The sequence below is a fragment of the Stigmatopora argus genome, chromosome 3 (assembly GCF_051989625.1).
Source record: "Stigmatopora argus isolate UIUO_Sarg chromosome 3, RoL_Sarg_1.0, whole genome shotgun sequence".
Classification (NCBI taxonomy): Eukaryota; Metazoa; Chordata; class Actinopteri; order Syngnathiformes; family Syngnathidae; genus Stigmatopora; species Stigmatopora argus.
The window spans coordinates 7829687-7846546 of NC_135389.1; the positions used below are offsets into that span (position 1 = coordinate 7829687).

Consider the following 16860-nt stretch of genomic DNA (forward strand, 5'->3'; position numbering starts at 1 on the left):
TTGCTGCTTTCTGTCTTAATGATTTGATTTGGTGATTCTTAATGATCCCATTGACTTTGATTTGCTTTGTACTTTGTGCTTTTGCTTTTGCTTTGTTGTTCTGCGGCCTTTGACTGTACTGTCTAACTTATAACTATAATACGGGATGAATAAAGTTATCCAATCCAATCCAATATGCCCCCCCCCCTCCGGTTAACCTATAAGATAAAATGTACTTCTACCACTGGTGTAATCTATTGTTTTTTCATTAGACTCCCTCTTGAATGCATACTCATTGATTAGCAGCGGCGTAACAGCCTGTGTGGGTTTCCTCCGGGTACTCCAGTTTCCCCCACATTCCAAAAACATGCATGGTAAGCTGATTGGACACTAAATTGCCCCTAGGTATGGGTGTGAGAGTGCATGGTTGTCCGTCTCCTTGTGTCCTGCGATTGGCTGGCCACCAATTCAGGGTCTCCCCTGCCTCTGGCCCGAAGTCAGCTGGGATAGGCTCCAGCACCCCCGCGACCCTAATGAGGATAAAGCGGTTCAGAAATTGAAATTAGATTCCGAATATGGCTCTCAAGGAATAACCTTTAAATGTATGGATTTTTTTCAGGCGCTATCTGTCAAAAAAGGTCCTGACCCGTGAGCTGTAAGGTCAGCGTGGATGTTCAGGATGCCTCCCGGTGACTAGATGCCCTGGATGCGGGAGTTGTGGCCGAGTTGCCTCTCCCTTTAAACGGTCCACAATGCCTTGCGGTGCCCCACTTCCATTGCGATGTGCGCCTGCCTGCAGGAGGAGAGAGAGAGGAGACAAGTATGGGGAGAAGGTCTTTTTTTCCCTTCTTCCCCCGCAGTTCACTGGCAGGAGAGCAAAACATGAGCACACTCCAAGAGGACGCCCTCAAACTTTGATACTCAAACGTCGCTCTAGTTGTTTTAACGTCGAGAAGGAAGGAACCATCACTTTGTCGCCGGCCGTTGCGGGGGCAATGGTGAAAAGGGACCCTATTTGCGCGATTCCCTTCGAATGTTTCGTTTGCAAACTTCGTCTTACGAAAAGAGCTGTGAATCGAGCCGTCTTTGCGCCATAAAGGTAAGAGTCGCAGCGCTAATAGTGGAATATTATGTACTCATGTTGTGTCTGTTGTTTCTTTAGCCACAAATAATGAGCATGTTGAGGCTTTGAAGGTAACTCTTTTATCATTCCTGCACACAGATCTAGCAAATACCGTTGATAAGTTGGAAAATCCAAGTGTCCATTTTAATGAACTATAGTAGTATTCGAGTTTTTTGGGCGTTCTAACGTTCTTCATCAACATTGCTTTATATTTCCATCCATGCTTGCTTACTCATAAGAAGAGACTGTTTAACACTTGATTACACATTTTAAAATTAAAAAAAGCACAACTAGTACACCAAACCTGTGGATACTTTTAGCCTTCCCATTTTTTCCAAATGTTTTACTCTAATTTTGCAAACTCAAATACAAAAAAAACATGGAGTCATCACAGTGGGCGTCAGATGAAAGCAAGAGGAAAACATTACTACATTAGAGACTGGTTGACAAACTAAATCTGAAGTTTTCGCGGGTCATGCTAGTAAACCTTTCTTTGCAAAACTGTGCTTCAACATCAGATGAGGCTTCAAAACACTCCTAACATTAAAAATGGAGTCATCAAAGGCATCAAATGAAAGCAGGAGGAAAACAGATTGCTGCATTAGAGACTGGTTGACAAACTAAATCTGAAGTTTCACGGGACATGCGAGTAAACCTTTCTTTGCAAGGTTGTTGAGTCCCGCCGGCGTGTGCTTCAACATCAGATGAGGTTTCGAAAAAACTGCTGTAACATTTAAAGCTGTCTGGAGGCCCCTCACTACCCTGATGCCTCTTCAAAGATGGCCAGTGAGCGATGTATGTGGCATGGAAACAAAAGCAGCATTATAAACTGTCCGAATGTGCCATCCAGATGTTTGAACTGGTGCCAGCTTTAACATCTTAAGTGGAGGAGGCTGGTAATAGTTTTTAAAACGAGCCAACTCGAGAGACAGAGGGACTTTTAGTTTTCCCCTGAAGTACATAGATTTAAAAATAGAAACAACAAACAAAATGCTAATTACAGCATAGTTGTTATTACTCATTGGGCTGGATAGACATACGCGAATACTCGCTTGGTAGAGTTGCAGCTATTCATGTCTTCTTTTGCTATTTATCCTGCTCGATGTTGCAGGGAGCTGGAGCCTATCCCTGCTGATTTCAGGTGAAAGGGCAAGACCACCGCTGGAGTGGCCAACATTCAGTTGCCAGGCATATTTTCCCCCCTCTCTTTTTTTGGAAATTTTATTTATTTTGTTTTTACAAGGAGAACTCTGGAACAGGTTTGTGTTTTTATTTTCTCGGTGTGATTTACTCCTGCTCAATTTAGCTTGTTTAAGTTAGGTTAACTTTTGGAAGATTTTGCAAACTCATGGAGACTTCATTCGAACTTTGATTTATTTTTCTTTGATTCATCTTTGAGCACTGCAGAGAATTGCTGATCCAGTCTAAGGTTCGGCTTTTGTCGATGCAACAGGCAAGAGTGTTTTCCCCCGACTGTTTCCCATACTTTATGGACTGTTTTCTTTGACATTGACTTCACATCTGCCAACAAGGATTTCATTCATATGCACCAGAGATGCATCAGTTCTTAGGCAATGCATGGAGAGGCTAGTTTAATTGTATAGTGCAATTCAACAAGGTCATTCAAAGTGCTTTACTTCACATTACAATCAGCAAGACACAATTCGGAAGTGAAAACAAAAATACGGTTCATCTGCTCTCTGAGGATGTGGGTAAGTTCATCGCAACCCTGCAACCTAAACTTTTCATCCATCAAACTTCCTAAGAATATCTGGCTGCACCACGCTGTCGACGTGTTCCATGACAATTGCACTTTCCACATTGCCCCATGTCAATGTTGCATGCATGAGTAGCGATATGGCTGCAAATATCCTGAATTATCCCTCTCATGTCATTCAGTTGCAGTCTAGCACTTCAGGACTGAGAGAACAGCCACCTTTATCAGTCTGCCTTATGACCTTCCTATTTAGAAGTGTTAGGGACCACCCACTTTTTGGTACAGTACTTCCCTTTATTTTCATACCACTCTTTTTTTCCCTCTAATTGCCCCCCCGGAGTTCAATCAAATTTCTGAATCTCACTGTAGACATGCACAGCCATTCATGCTCAGAGCCACTTTGTCACCGAGTGAATGGCTGCTTGTTTAGAAAGAAAGACTCTCAGTATTATCTTCATTTAAACCTGACATGCACGCAAAGTCCGTTTTTGGCAATGAGACCTGAACACCAAAGTCTTGTCTTTTGGGGTCGTATCTAGAACAAGCTTTTGAATATTCTTCGTCCGCTTATGTATGGAATCAGAATTAGTTGTATAGGTATAGGATCTAACCCAGGCAGCCCGGCGGATGAGTCGTTAGTGCGTCGGCCTCACTGTTCTGGGGTCCTGGGTTTGAGATCCAGATCGGTCCTCCAGTGTGGAGTTAGGGTCCCTGGGTCTGCGTGGGTTTTTTCTGGGTACTCCAGTTTCCTCACACATTCCAAAAACATGCATGGTAGGCTAGTTGGACACTAAATTACCCCGAGGTATGAGTGTGAGTGTCAATAGTTGTCCCTGCGATCAGTTGGTCACCGTTGGGCCAAAGTCAGCTGGGATGGGCTCCAGCATCCCTGCGGCTCTTGTGAGGATAAGCGGTTCAGAAAATGAATGAATGATTTTAAAAAAGCCATCTTACATTTATGTGGTGTAGTCAGTGCGCACGGTGCTCTTGAAGCTTTATCAGTATAAACACTTAAGAGTTCTGTGAAGGACTATTGTTGTTTTGATTTTGACATACTCGTGCATGCCCAAACTGAAGACCAAACACATGATTTGATATCTCACTCTGCCAAGGGCTTTCACTGTTAAGACGTCATCCAAGTGTTTGGACCAATTGTTTGCACTCTCGAAATAACAGTATACCAGGGGTGTCAGACTCGGGTGGGTTCGCGGGCCGCGTTAACGTCAACTCGATTTCATGTGGGCCGGACCATTTTAGATTTAATATTTAGATTTTTTTTTTTATAAATGGATTAAAAGAACTGGATTAAAAGCCCTGAATATTCAGTTTTTTAATAGATCTAAAACAATGTTTATTTTAGCTTTTTTTAAATATATTTTTAGATTTTACAAAATGATTTTTGAACTAAAAACACAGAAAAATTGATTAAAAAGTTACAATTATTGATTTAAAAGGGGAAAATCAGGAAATTTAATATACATCTATACTCTTCATTTTAATTTGATCCTAAAACAGAAAGTCGGCACTCATGATTTACTTTCCCGGGCCACACAAAATGATGTGGCGGGCCAGATTTGGCCCCCGGGCCTCCACTTTGACACATGTGCAGTATACGGTATATTGTTTACAGCCTCGTGAATGTTTATACTAGTTTATTAGTTGAACATGTTATGAAGTTTTAAAAAGAGGAATATTTTTAACGTATCTGTTATTCCATACCGATTGACTGTCACATAACCACAAAGATCACAGAGAACTCTTTCCCATGGCATCCTTATCTTTTTGGTCATGCGCCGCCGCATTCTCACAGGCTAGGAATGTATACCCAGGATGTTATCAGCGCTAGCTCTTTAGGAAAGAGTCGTGTATTTGGTTGCGGTCTATGCGGTCTGCTTTATTGGTTACCTTTCACAAAGGGATTTTTTTTTAAACACGCCTTTATGGCATACCTTTTGATGAGAACCAATATTATGTTCTCAGGCCAAGAGTCTTGCCAGCGATTGTTGTTTTCAATGTTACACAAATGCCAGTCCACGTAAAGTCCAATAATGTATTCAGACAGACAACATCAGCATTGGGTCAAACAGGTGAAATCACTAAATTAAGGCATGGATAAAATTTAAATGTCTACTATTGTCTTAGTCCATGTTTAGCTTTCATTTGTGCTGCCATGTATTTTTTGGGGTTTTAGATAGATGACATATAGTAGATGTTTGTAACTATTGTTTGAAGACACCGACCATAAAGAAAACCAAGTTAAGCTATTAGCCATTATATCATTGTGTCACTTATTAACCGTGAAGATTGCGTTTTGAAGAAGACTTCAGGTTAATTGTAGGCAAGTGGTTAGGACAACGACACATCTTTCACTTTAAGCCTCACAGTAGCACAATAACTCACCAATTTCGTCATACGCAGTTTCTGGGTGTGATGACAAGTAGGCTTTTTTGTTGTTGATAATGACGACAGGGCCTATGTCCGATTATTATTATTATTATAACTCACATATTTTGTCTTTCAAATTTGAAACTTCTGTGAATAAGTAAATAAATAACTTGTTTTTCAATTGTGAAAGTAAGTGGTGTAATTGGAGTTTATATTTTCCAAATAATCAATTACTTGAGGATGATTTCCATTATCGTTGTATCGCCCCGGTATACTTGAATTCTTAACCAATTTATGTGACCAAACCAAAATCTTGTTCCATCAGTCATAGCATTTGACAACAGTATGAAGATATACATATATTTGTGTTCTCTTTTTCTCACTTTTTTTCATCAAAAATCTACTTCTGGTTTGAAAGTGTAAACAACACCTTTTCCACAGAAAGTGCAGTATTGAAAGCTTTAACATAAAAAACAAGTCTATGAAGCCGTCCATTGTGTAATTGTCAGCAGTGTGATGTACTTTGGTGTGTCACAAGTGCTCCATAAGATTCCAATTAAATATAATTCCCCTCTCAGTCAAACACAACACAGACTATATTCCGCCGTTTTCAGTCGGCTTTGGGTTCTTTTGTGAGTTCAGTACCCTATATGGTTTAGTTGGTGCAACACAACTATCCCTCTGAGTTGGTCTCACTCCCAGTTGTGTTTTGTTTAGCTCTGTTAATACCTCCCTGATAGAGCAGCAATCTATTAAAGTGTACTCTTTCCAGGTCATTTTGAGATTGCTTGGTTTTCTGTAAATCCCTGGAAGAAGCAGTGCAAGTCTTAAGCTCCACCACTGAATGCTTCTTCAGTATTTTCCCTTGGTGTGAGTTACAGTAGTCTGTTAGCCACTACGAAAAACCCACATGAGCATATGGTCGGTTGTTTACAGCAGTTGAAGCCTCTTCCTGGCCAACTCGGCCTGGAGGTTATTCATGGGCAGACAGACAAAAACACACAACTCTCTGCTTTCAAGGGAATTCATCTTCAACACCTCTTTAAAGTGTTTACATGTTTACAGCTGATGATCATATCAAAGGATTTTAGGCAGGTTTCAATCTTAAGAAAATGCTTCTCTGGCTTGGATGAGCTGTACAAATCAGGGAGTGGGCATCTACCCAGACTGTGGCATTTTCGTGCCAGTGGATTGGAGCATGCAGAGTTTTAAGATGGCTCTCTGCCTTGGAAAGCTCTGCTGCGATTGTCAGGATTTCCGGGTTTTAAATGGAATACAGTCGTACCTCTACTTACGAAATTAATTGGTTCCAGAACTTTTTTCGTAACTTGAAAATTTCGTAAGTAGAGGTGTATTTTATATGTAAATTCTCTGATTTGTTCCACTGTCCTCACACAACTACCAACTAAACCCTTTAAAATTGGTCAAAACATCCCAATTTTGTATGAAAGATGTGAGGAAACACAAAAATGAGAGAAAATGATAAATGATTTATTAATGTCTTAAAATAAATAAAGCATATGGAAATGTGTCCTGCATCGCTGAAATAGTTCCCTCTGGGGCCGTTATTATGGGAGACGTAATATCCGTGTTTGTCTACCAGATGGCGGCAAGAGCCCGTTACACCAGGGCCAAAAGCCGTCCACTTTGTACTACATTTTAGACTTTTACGTGTGCCCTGTGTGTGTGGGAATATGTGCCGCGTTGCATTTGTACGGTTTTTAATCGCTTAATAAGGGGAATTGCAATCATTAATAAGGGGAGCATTTAGCCGAAAAAAACAGGGGCGGGCCATATTGTCACTCTCCAATGAAAAAGACTTAATGTGACTTTATGGCTAAGGTGTCCAACTTTTTCACCTACAAATTCATATTGAATATTGTTTGCTCAGAATAATGAAATCCTTCAGTTTTGGACCAAACTGTAAATAATGACTCATCCCCAAAATAATGAAATCCATCAGTTTTGGACCAAACTGTAAATAATGACTCATCCCCAAAATGCCTACTTTTATCAGCAAAATCGACCCTCCCTACCCAATCACTGATATTGTGGTCCAGTGGTGCGATGTCAGCAAAATGATTGAAAACATTATTTCTCATCGAACAGGCGCAACTTTTATATTAAAATGTCAGAATACAGCGATGAATTGCCAACTAAATGAAAAATGGGAGTGAACACAGCCCACAATCCCACAATATTTCCATTTGAAACGTGCTAGTTTTCAGCACGTTTTATCTCTGTGCACAAGTCTCAGGAACAGGCAACATTAGTTACAAGCTGACTTTATGGAGGGGAAGAGTAGTTGTGCTAAATTTTCATTTGCTTTATGACAAAAAGAATTCCTAACAATGAACAATATATCATTTTTGTTATATTTTTATCAAGATAAAAAATTAGAGGTTTCAAAATAAACTATACTCTGAATTAACCATCAGTTTGTGTAATGTAAAAACCGAAAGCAGTGTTCTGTAATGGCTTAGATCAGTAAAAATCTCCATTTGTCCCAGAACTTGGGTTTTACCGCTCTTGAATCGGATTGCTGATCCGAAATGCTGATGTCAGCCAACCGACAGCAATATAACACACACTCTGAAGTGAGGAACAATTTAAAATGACGTGTAATCCAACGAACAGGCTTACGTCCACTTCATAAGTGATCTAGAATAATAGCAGTAATTAAATCAGGAGCTTAATGGTGGTGTAGTGGTTCATTCGCCTGACTGCAAGGTGGACAGGCGTGGGCTCGACTCCCACTTGGAGTGTTATTATTGTGAATGAGACTGAGTAATTTAGACTGTCCAATCAGCCTACCATGCATGTTTTTGGAATGTGTGAGAAAACCGGAGTACCCGGAGGAAACCCACGCAGGCCCGGGGAGAACATGCAAACTCCACACAGGTAGCTGTGACCTGGATTTAACCCAGGACCCCAGCGCTGTGAGGCCGACGCGCTAACCACTCGCTCCACCGGGCCGCGCATTGTAATATTCAGAGAGAAAAATGAATATGAATATAACACGATTAAAATTGAACTATTACAAGGTTGAAATCAAAATATGATGAACGTTAAATTATAGATTATACTATTACAAGAGCGGCCCGGTGGAGCGAGTGGTTAGCGTGTCGGCCTCACGGCTCTGGGGTCCCGGGTTCATGTCCAGGTCGGTCCATCTGTGTGGAGTTTGCATGTTCTCCCCGGGCCTGCGTGGATTTTCTCCGAGTACTCCGGTTTCCTCCCATATTCCAAAAACATGCATGGTAGGCTGATTGGAAACTCTAAAGAGTTTTAAACCTTGTGCTGGGCTCTGTCTGAATGACTGTGTGTTTTGGTCCGGACTGGCCAGTTTGTGAATGTGAGGGGGGTTGGGTAATTGGGAAAGGCTAGGTGAACAAAAGGTCCTTTTAAGACACTAGTACAGTATATAGATTCATGGAGTAAATCCTTTCATTATTTCCTATACAACGTCCTTGTCAGGGAGTCCTTCCAGTAGATGAATGTTTCTTATGTGAAATTTTGTTGGAAACTGACTTTCAAGTAACATAACACATGCTTTATAAAGCTGTTAAACATTATTCAACAGTTGTTGCGTGTTTGCATTCAGAGGTTCCTGAATGGTTATAGTCAGAGGTTGGTAGTGTCGATGGATAGTTTGAGTAGTCAAACTGTTATACTATAACGTTATGTAGAGGTAAAAAATACCTCACAAAATGTTTAAAAAGTTAGAAAAAAAACCTCAAGTACTGAACAGCTTTTGATGATGATTATTATATATTTATTTATTATTATTTTATTTTTTTGAAAATGGACCCTTAGCAGACATCTTCCTGACAAAATAAAACCATTAGATTGGACAAGCAAAAGTCCAATCAAGTCACGTTTTTTTAAAAAAAATGCATATAGTCCTAAATCACAGCAAATCTCAGAAAGGGCTTTGCAGGCACACAGTTGACAACACATTGTATCATAAACTCAACTCCGGTAAGTATCTTTCAAAAGATGTAAAAGCGTTAATGTAATATTTAAAAATAGGTCTGTATTGTTTTAAACAATAGAAAAATATCGGAAAATGTTAATGCTTGTCTGACAAAACGGTATATATGTGATGAAGCCTTTTACAGCCTTAAAACAGATATAAAAACTAAAAAAAAGCTAATTAATTCGTCTACTGCATTATTTTTTTCATGTAGTCATATTATCTGGATAAATGTTTTTACATAAGAAGCTCGACTTAAACGTTAAATGCCTGTGATGTTTGATCCTTTTGTGAAAATGTGTGGTGTGACACATTATTAAGTACAAAATAAGGCAACCAAGAACACAATTTTTTTTCGAACAAATGAAAGTTTTTTATCATGGATGAATGAACAAATTCACTTGTGAGGCATAGTTAATTAATAATGTCTGTCCTCTGTTTAGGAATAATAGTGTTGCAAAAAGCAATGGTGATGTAACAGAGCTCATTTTCAAAACCAAAATGAGTGAATATCAGAGGGAAAATAAATGAATAGCATGTCTCTGCAGTGTTGTGTTCAATTAAATGAAAATTGGAAAGCATTAGCAAATTATTGTGTTCTATTTTTATGTGTTTTACACAATGTTCAAGAATCATTGTAGTAGTTAGTTTATTGTACATACACTCCTGCATGCAGATGGGATTCATTAATGCACCTCAAAGAATGGCATCCAAAACAAGATTTGTCACTTCCTCGTATTGTGATCCCTCTGGCTGTGCCTTCCTGTTTTGTAACAAAACAAAACATTTTTATGCTGCTTCACTATTAGTTATGTCACACGTAATTTTCCTCCTCCATCCTCACAGCTTCCTAGTTTTAGTCACAAAAGCAGGAACTGTGCTTGGGAAGTCTCCTGGTATTATTTATCTGCATCTCGAGGCCACAACGTACATAGAAAACAGTCTTGCTGCCAGATGGTGTTGGTAATGACTAGACTCAATATTTTCACCATGAGCAGATGAAAATGAAGTTTAACAAATAATAACAGTAGTGAGTTAAACCTTAATAGAACTGATCTCTGCGCATATTCTTAAACTTGTTTTCCTGTTTCCTCCCAGGAAGGGCTTCAGCTGGCTTTGGGCGTCTGGTGTCTTTAAGAATGTTTGGGACAACACATCACAATATCTCCTGTCACTTTTGACCCAAAATGGAGCTCAAGGTCTGGGTCGATGGAGTTCAAAGGGTTGTGTGTGGGGTTACTGAGGCGACCACCTGCCAGGAAGTTGTAATTGCTCTGGCTCAGGCTATAGGTAAGGAATGCGCTGATTAACAAAAAAACTGTTTTACTTGTAACTAACAAGTGTTTTTGTTGTTATTGGTGTTAAAATCGCTCTGTCTAATGCTTCTTAACTGAGGGAGCCATTGTGCCATGGAATAAAATGAAACAAAAACATACTGCGTAATGGGAAATAAACTTTCACATCACGATTTTCCAGCTTCAAGAATCTAAGATTTATAATATTTGAATGGTGTATCAAAGCGTAGCCACACTGGCCCCTAAAAATGCAAAGGTTTGAGTAAATTGCCTTTGCTGAAGAATAAGTTGACACTGCATAATTCTATAAAATTGCCTAAAAATGTTTTTTTCATTGTGAAATAGATTAGACTGAAAAAAAATTATAAAACACTCAGCCATCTTACTTATCAGTCATTCTGCCGCGATGTGATGTTCCTGCTGAGTTTCAGTTTATCATCATAGCTTTAATTCTTACAATCCGTCTCCCCATATGAATCTGAGTGGAATACAAGTACTTGAGCAGCCGGTATTGACATCACTTCCCATAAATACAAAGTTGGAGGAGGGAAAGTATGACTCATCCCCTTCTCCCCCTGCCAAGCTGAGAAAGCAGAGATTCCTCCTCCACCTTTTCCTTTTCTTTTATTACAATTGCTTAGTGACGTGGTGCTGAGCAGTGCTAATTTCCAAACCTATATTTGCCAATGTGATAATAAAGATTTGAAAGCTCATCTCCCTGATGCTCACTTTTCTATTGTGCTTCTCGTGGATAGAAATCTTGACAGCAGCTCCCTCATGTGTTGTTGACAGGTCGGACTGGAAGATACACTCTGGTAGAGAAATGGCGTGACACAGAGCGTCATCTAGCCCCTCACGAGAGCCCAGTTGCTTCTCTTAATACGTGGGGTCAATACGCAGGTGATGTCCAGCTGATTTTGCTTCGTACAGGTCCTTCCCTAACTGAGCGGCCCCCTTCGGAAGGGCCTCCTCTGAGGGGGCCTGAACGTGGCTATCATAGGCAAAGCCTCCCTCCGCTGGCAAAGCTTCACCATCCCAACGATCGCTTCCTCTGTCGCCGTGAGCCTCGGCGAAAGTCTCTCACATTTACAGGAGCGCCACGAGGTCTTCGAGAGATCCTGGGCGGCGGACGAACAAGTGAAGCTGATGCCAAGAGGAGACTTCATCTAGGAAACTGTGTTACACACCATGCTGGTGGAGCCACTGGGAGTACATCCCATGGCCTATGGGCCTGTCGCATGGAGGATCTAGTCCGACTGGTTGGCATTCAGAGAGAAACCCTCTGCGTGCTGGAGAAGAAATTAGAGGTTTATGAAGTTGAGCTCCATGCCTGGGAAGAGGTTCGTGCAGGACGAGCTGCAGTCTGCAGCGGGGACTCAAGTGGAGGTCTGATAGAGGAGATTTTAAGACTGGAGAATCACCTGAGGAAGACTGAGGTGGAGATGGAGGAGGAAGAGTTTTGGACCACCGAGCTTCAGATCGAGCTGGAGAGTGAGAGGCAGTTGGAGGAGAGGCTGGAGGAGCTGCGTGGTCGTCTGCAGGGCTGCGAAAAGGAGATTGAAGACAAACTAGCAATAGTAGAGGTGTGTTATTTTATGTAAAATGTCTCCATTTGTGTTGTTCTTAATGAAGTATTTTATCTCCTATTTTTTTTGGTAGTTTAATTAACGTCTCCATGTTGTTTAGTGCATTGTGGTATGTGTACATATTAAATGCATTTTAGTATTGGTCCTGGTTAAAAATGGACTGACTTGTATCGTACTGTGGGCGGGCCACAAAGCAGTGACAACACGGCTTGGGCTTGTGACGACAACAATGAGTGATTCGAACATGACTAAAACAAAAACTGGCTAAAATCACACTAAAAAAGTTTCTGCCTATAGGTCAGAGATTCAGCACTCCCTTATTTGCAGCTTGTTACCATGTTCTCAACACTTATTTTCAAACAGATTTTATGTATAAAGAAAATCATTAGTATGATTTCACAGCAGCTTTAAGTTACCCCATTTTGTATGTTTTGTCCCGTCAGAGAGTAGAAAATGGTTTGGAGGAGATACGGTTACAGAGAGAGCGTCAGGAGACCGAGTGGATAAATGAGGCAGAGGTTCGAGCTCAGGTACTCAGAGTCAAAGCAGAGCTGAAAGCACAAGAAAGACAAGCAGTCCAAATGGAAAGCAGCTGCAGGGCTGTAGACCGGTCGCTACTCCAAAGCACCAAGAAGCTACAGGTGAGCCTAATATATTCAGTCTTTCATGTCTATCAAAATATTCCTCAGATAAAACATTTCAAGATGTAGTAGAGCAAGGGTGTCAGACTCGGGTTGGTTCGCGGGCTGCTTTAACATCAACTTGATTTCACGTGGGCCGAACCATTTTAGATATAATATTTAGATTTTTTTAAATAAATTGATTAAAAGAACTGGATTAAAAGCCCTGATTATTCAGTTTTTTATAGACCCAAAACAATGTTTATTTTAGCTTTTTTTGAAATATATTTTTAGATTTTACAAAATGATTTTTGAACTAAAACACAGAAAAAAATGATTTAAAAATTATAATTATTGATTTAAAAGGGGGAAAATCAGGAAATGTAATATACATCTATACTCTATTTTAATTTGATCCTAAAACAGGAAGTCACTCATGATTTACTTTCCCAGGCCACACAAAATGATGCGGCGGGCCAGATTTGGCCCCCGGGCCGCCACTTTGACACGTGTAGTAGAGCATGCACTTGACATTTCTTCGTTTTTCATTGCTGTGTCCTTATAAGACTGTATCATTTTATTAAAGGATATGCATCATGACCTGGAACTGCTAACTAAGGAGCTCAGGCAGGTGAACCTGCAGCAGTTCATCAAGCAAACTGGGACCAAGGTCACAGTCCTGCCAGCCGAACCTGCAGAGGACGAATGTACAAGTGGCAATCGTGTTCTAGGTAATGTCCTTCTCTCATTTAGTTGGGACACACACCGCAAACAAGAACGAACTTTCATCATTCCCTAATACCTGCCGCTGCTCACTTAACTGCCTAACAGAGAGCAGACCTTGTGGAAATGACATGTAGTCAGTGATTTAACGGTCAGTCATGTCTGACCCATCTGAATGTCTCTGACCTGAGACATGCATTGTAAAATAATCATACAGTATGTGAGAGTACAAGGTGCCTGTAGGAGTTATGCGCACATCATTGTCATTTATCATACGTTTGCTACATTTAGTATATGCTTTGCCTGAATTTGAATGCATTCTTGCTTGAGACTGTCTTTCTTTCTTGCTTTAGAGTTGCCACAAGCGAAGGCCGTTTTGTTTATCCTTCCTTAGTCAAAACAAGATGTACTGAGGCGTCTTGGAGTGCTTGTGCCTCCTGTTTTGTCTATAGTGATGAGATTGCGAACATGTTTTGAAAACTCTGATGTCCCAATTGTCTAATCCACTCCTCCCTTAAGAGTTGGGACCCCCATGTAATCAGGGCCTCCGTAATAAAAATGAACGAAAGAAAAGAGAGAATAACGCTGTTGGGGAATGACGGCAAGCGGTCCTCAATGTCCGTCCCCTTGCAAGTGAAGATCCAAAAGGGTGTTTTTCCTCTTTCTTTATGCATGCTTTTGTGGATGTCCAATGGAAAACCTGACAGTGCCTCAGAAGGAATACTGTTCTGTTGGAGCATTTATCTATTATATTAGTCTATATAAGTACCCCCACAATTGGAATCGCTGATTTCTTATTGAAGGATCACAGTTTAGAGCACTGTTGTCAAAGTGGCGGCCCGGGGGCCAAATCTGGCCCGCTGCATCATTTTGTGTGGCCCGGGAAATTAAATCATGAGTGACGACTTTCTGTTTTAGGATCAAATTAAAATGAAGAGTATAGATGTATATTAAATTTACTGATTTTCCCACTTTTAAATCAATAATTGTAATTTTTTAATCATTTTTTTTCTGTGTTTTTAGTTCAAAAGGTTTTTTTTGTAAAATCTAAAAATATAAAAAAAGCTAAAATAAACATTGTTTTAGATCTATAAATAACTGAATATTCAGGCCCTTTAATCCAGTTCATTTAATCCATTTATTAAAAAAAACAATCTAAATATTATATCTAAAATGCTCCAGCCCACATGAAATCGAGTTGACGTTAAAGCGGCCCTCGAACCAACCCGGGTCTGACATTTTTGGGACATTGGCAGTGAAATGCTCTTCTGCTTGTGGTCAAGAATATCATTTCCTCAAGTAAATCTATTCACTTGCACTTATAAAATCAAGGTATTTTTGTCACATATTCTGACAATAAAGTTATTGTCTTCCTGCCACATTTTTTCCCTGAACCTGGTTTAGTAATGGTTTTAAAATGATAAAAGAGATGAGTGGATGTACTAAGGCCTTTCCACTAGTCATTTATTTTAACTGTGTGTGTGTAAAATGTCAAGGACTATCATAAAATCCTCCTTCTACCTCCCCACTTCCCCCTAGTGGTTAAAAAGTAAGTTATTTTTGGTATAAGATTCACGTTTTGATTTGGAATGTGGGAAGATGATGGCAATTAATTAGAGAGTCAGAGTCACAAGGTCCCGAGGTGGTACCTCAGCTCAGTTCGTCTTGTGTGGCATTTGTATTCCAAAGATGTGTTAAATGAGGGTAAAACTTGGAAGTGTGCTTTAATGTGAATGTGAAAATACATGGTAAATACTAGTTGTGTGTGTGTGAAAGCAATCCGCCTCATTTTAATGAATTTCTTCAATTCTGGTTTTAGATGTGATTCCACTCACCGGCTCCCTGAAGCGCCCCGTGTCCCTGCAACCATTGTCTGGTCATCTACGGGTTTTAAAAAGTGCGCTCAGCTCCAGTCTAAATCCCGAGGGTATCTATGTTTGAGGCTCCACTGCACACCTGTGCTGACCTGACTATAGCACAATGGCTACCTTCTCCTCAGAGCTTTTTGAATGGCATATCTTTATGGAGGATACCTCAATAATTCACAAATCATGCACTGTTTTCTATTGAGACAGCGTTCAGCTAAGGAACAATACTAAACTTTGACGTGAAGGATTTGTTGGCACACAAAGAAGGGGTGGGATCAGGCACGCGCTTAGTATCTAAACGTAGATCTGGCTGCCATGCACGACTTTTAAAACAATCATTTAATATCATTTTAATCACTCTTGTAGTTATTGAATGTTTTTCTACTCGTTTCTTGTTGGTACTATAATTCCAAACAACAGCCTTTTTAGAATGAATGTGAATCAATGAATTAACCGTGTAGTTATGCAATGAATACATTTACTCTGCCCGATGCCTGACTAACCTAAATTATTAAGAATATGAGAAATTGTTAATATAATGTAGTTCACTGTAACTCTGACTATGCATAAATAGGTTTGTTCGGTCTTCATTTCATTCATTCTGAGGAACTATTTCATTTTATAACTACTAAGTAAAATCACCTGTGCAATGTTTTTATCATTTATAATCTTTTTCGGTTTTTGGCCAAAGATGAACAGCTCTGAGCGCATGATTGTGATGTACCTATAGCCATATATGTGCAGAGCACCAACAGTACAACAAATCTTTTATGGCATGCAACAGGTTTTTAATGTACAGAATGTGTATAAATTGGAGATTGTATCTGAGCTGCTAACCACAGCAAAGTGCCTTACAGTGTTTGATGGGCAATACCGGGAAATGAAGATGAACGTGAAGCTCTAGTGCTAAAGGTATTAAAGAGATACCAAGTCTGCAATGGAAGCAGTTAACGTTGTGCCGTATTGCTACAATTTAAGCATGGCAAACAAGTAGAATTAATCTTGCCAATAGTTGATAGATTATGGGTGAGGGTGCAAGTTTTGTTACATATTACTGTGGTATTGCCATTTTTGCCAGGGGGGCGGGGCTGAAATACTAGTATTAATGTTCCAGCTATTATTTGTACTCTATTGAAATTATTACTAAATAGGTATTTTATTTGTACAAAAAATAATAAACATAGACAATGTATAGCTCCCTTTATTTTCCAATGACATAGCTGGTTGTAGTCCACTTTTTTCAGGAATTGAGCAACATATTAAGGGTAGATTTCCAGTTAAAGGAACCTACTTGTGTGATGAGATGTAGCTGTGAACACTGTTTACAATGCTCTTGAGATTTTTAAGATGTCAACTGTACCTTTTTTTATTCCAATTTGGCAGGTACATGGTTGTAACCGTTGATAGGATGCGGATGGCATGAGTCAATAAAAACCTTTGAAGAGTGTCTCTTTATTTGTGCATGTTTTGGGGAATGTTTAATGGCAAACCTGACAGTTTACTTTAGAGCAGTGGTTCAAATGTGTGGGGATAATTCTGTTCCACCTCGTTCTTATTTGGTCGCAGCAAATTATGAAAAGAAGCTTAG

At 39.9% G+C, this 16860-nt stretch overlaps 1 protein-coding gene across 3 annotated transcripts; it reads left to right on the forward strand.

Moving 5' to 3' along the window:
* Nucleotides 1-733: 733 nt before the first annotated feature.
* On the forward strand, nt 734-16719 carry rassf8a (Ras association domain family member 8a). 3 transcript variants are annotated; one of them, XM_077597171.1, is made up of 7 exons: nt 734-1078; nt 1142-1173; nt 10279-10470; nt 11268-12058; nt 12505-12702; nt 13268-13412; nt 15224-16719. In XM_077597171.1, exons 3-7 carry the CDS (start codon nt 10368-10370, stop codon nt 15343-15345), a joined length of 1359 nt encoding a protein of 452 aa, XP_077453297.1. In that variant the 5' UTR covers nt 734-1078; nt 1142-1173; nt 10279-10367; the 3' UTR covers nt 15346-16719. The 3 variants fall into 3 exon arrangements, with proteins under 3 accessions (XP_077453297.1, XP_077453298.1, XP_077453296.1); XM_077597172.1 differs by lacking the exon at nt 1142-1173 and adding an exon at nt 2214-2361; XM_077597170.1 differs by lacking the exon at nt 1142-1173.
* Nucleotides 16720-16860: the final 141 nt, after the last annotated feature.

What these genes read in the sequence shown, in the direction of transcription:
- rassf8a (XM_077597171.1), top strand. Translation starts at nt 10,368, where the DNA reads ATGGAGCTCAAGGTCTGGGTCGATGGAGTTCAAAGGGTTGTGTGTGGG. An exon ending in ACAAACTAGCAATAGTAGAG is followed by an intron (nt 12,059 to 12,504) that starts GTGTGTTATTTT and finishes TTGTCCCGTCAG; the next exon opens with AGAGTAGAAAATGGTTTGGA. An exon ending in AAGTGGCAATCGTGTTCTAG is followed by an intron (nt 13,413 to 15,223) that starts GTAATGTCCTTC and finishes TTCTGGTTTTAG; the next exon opens with ATGTGATTCCACTCACCGGC.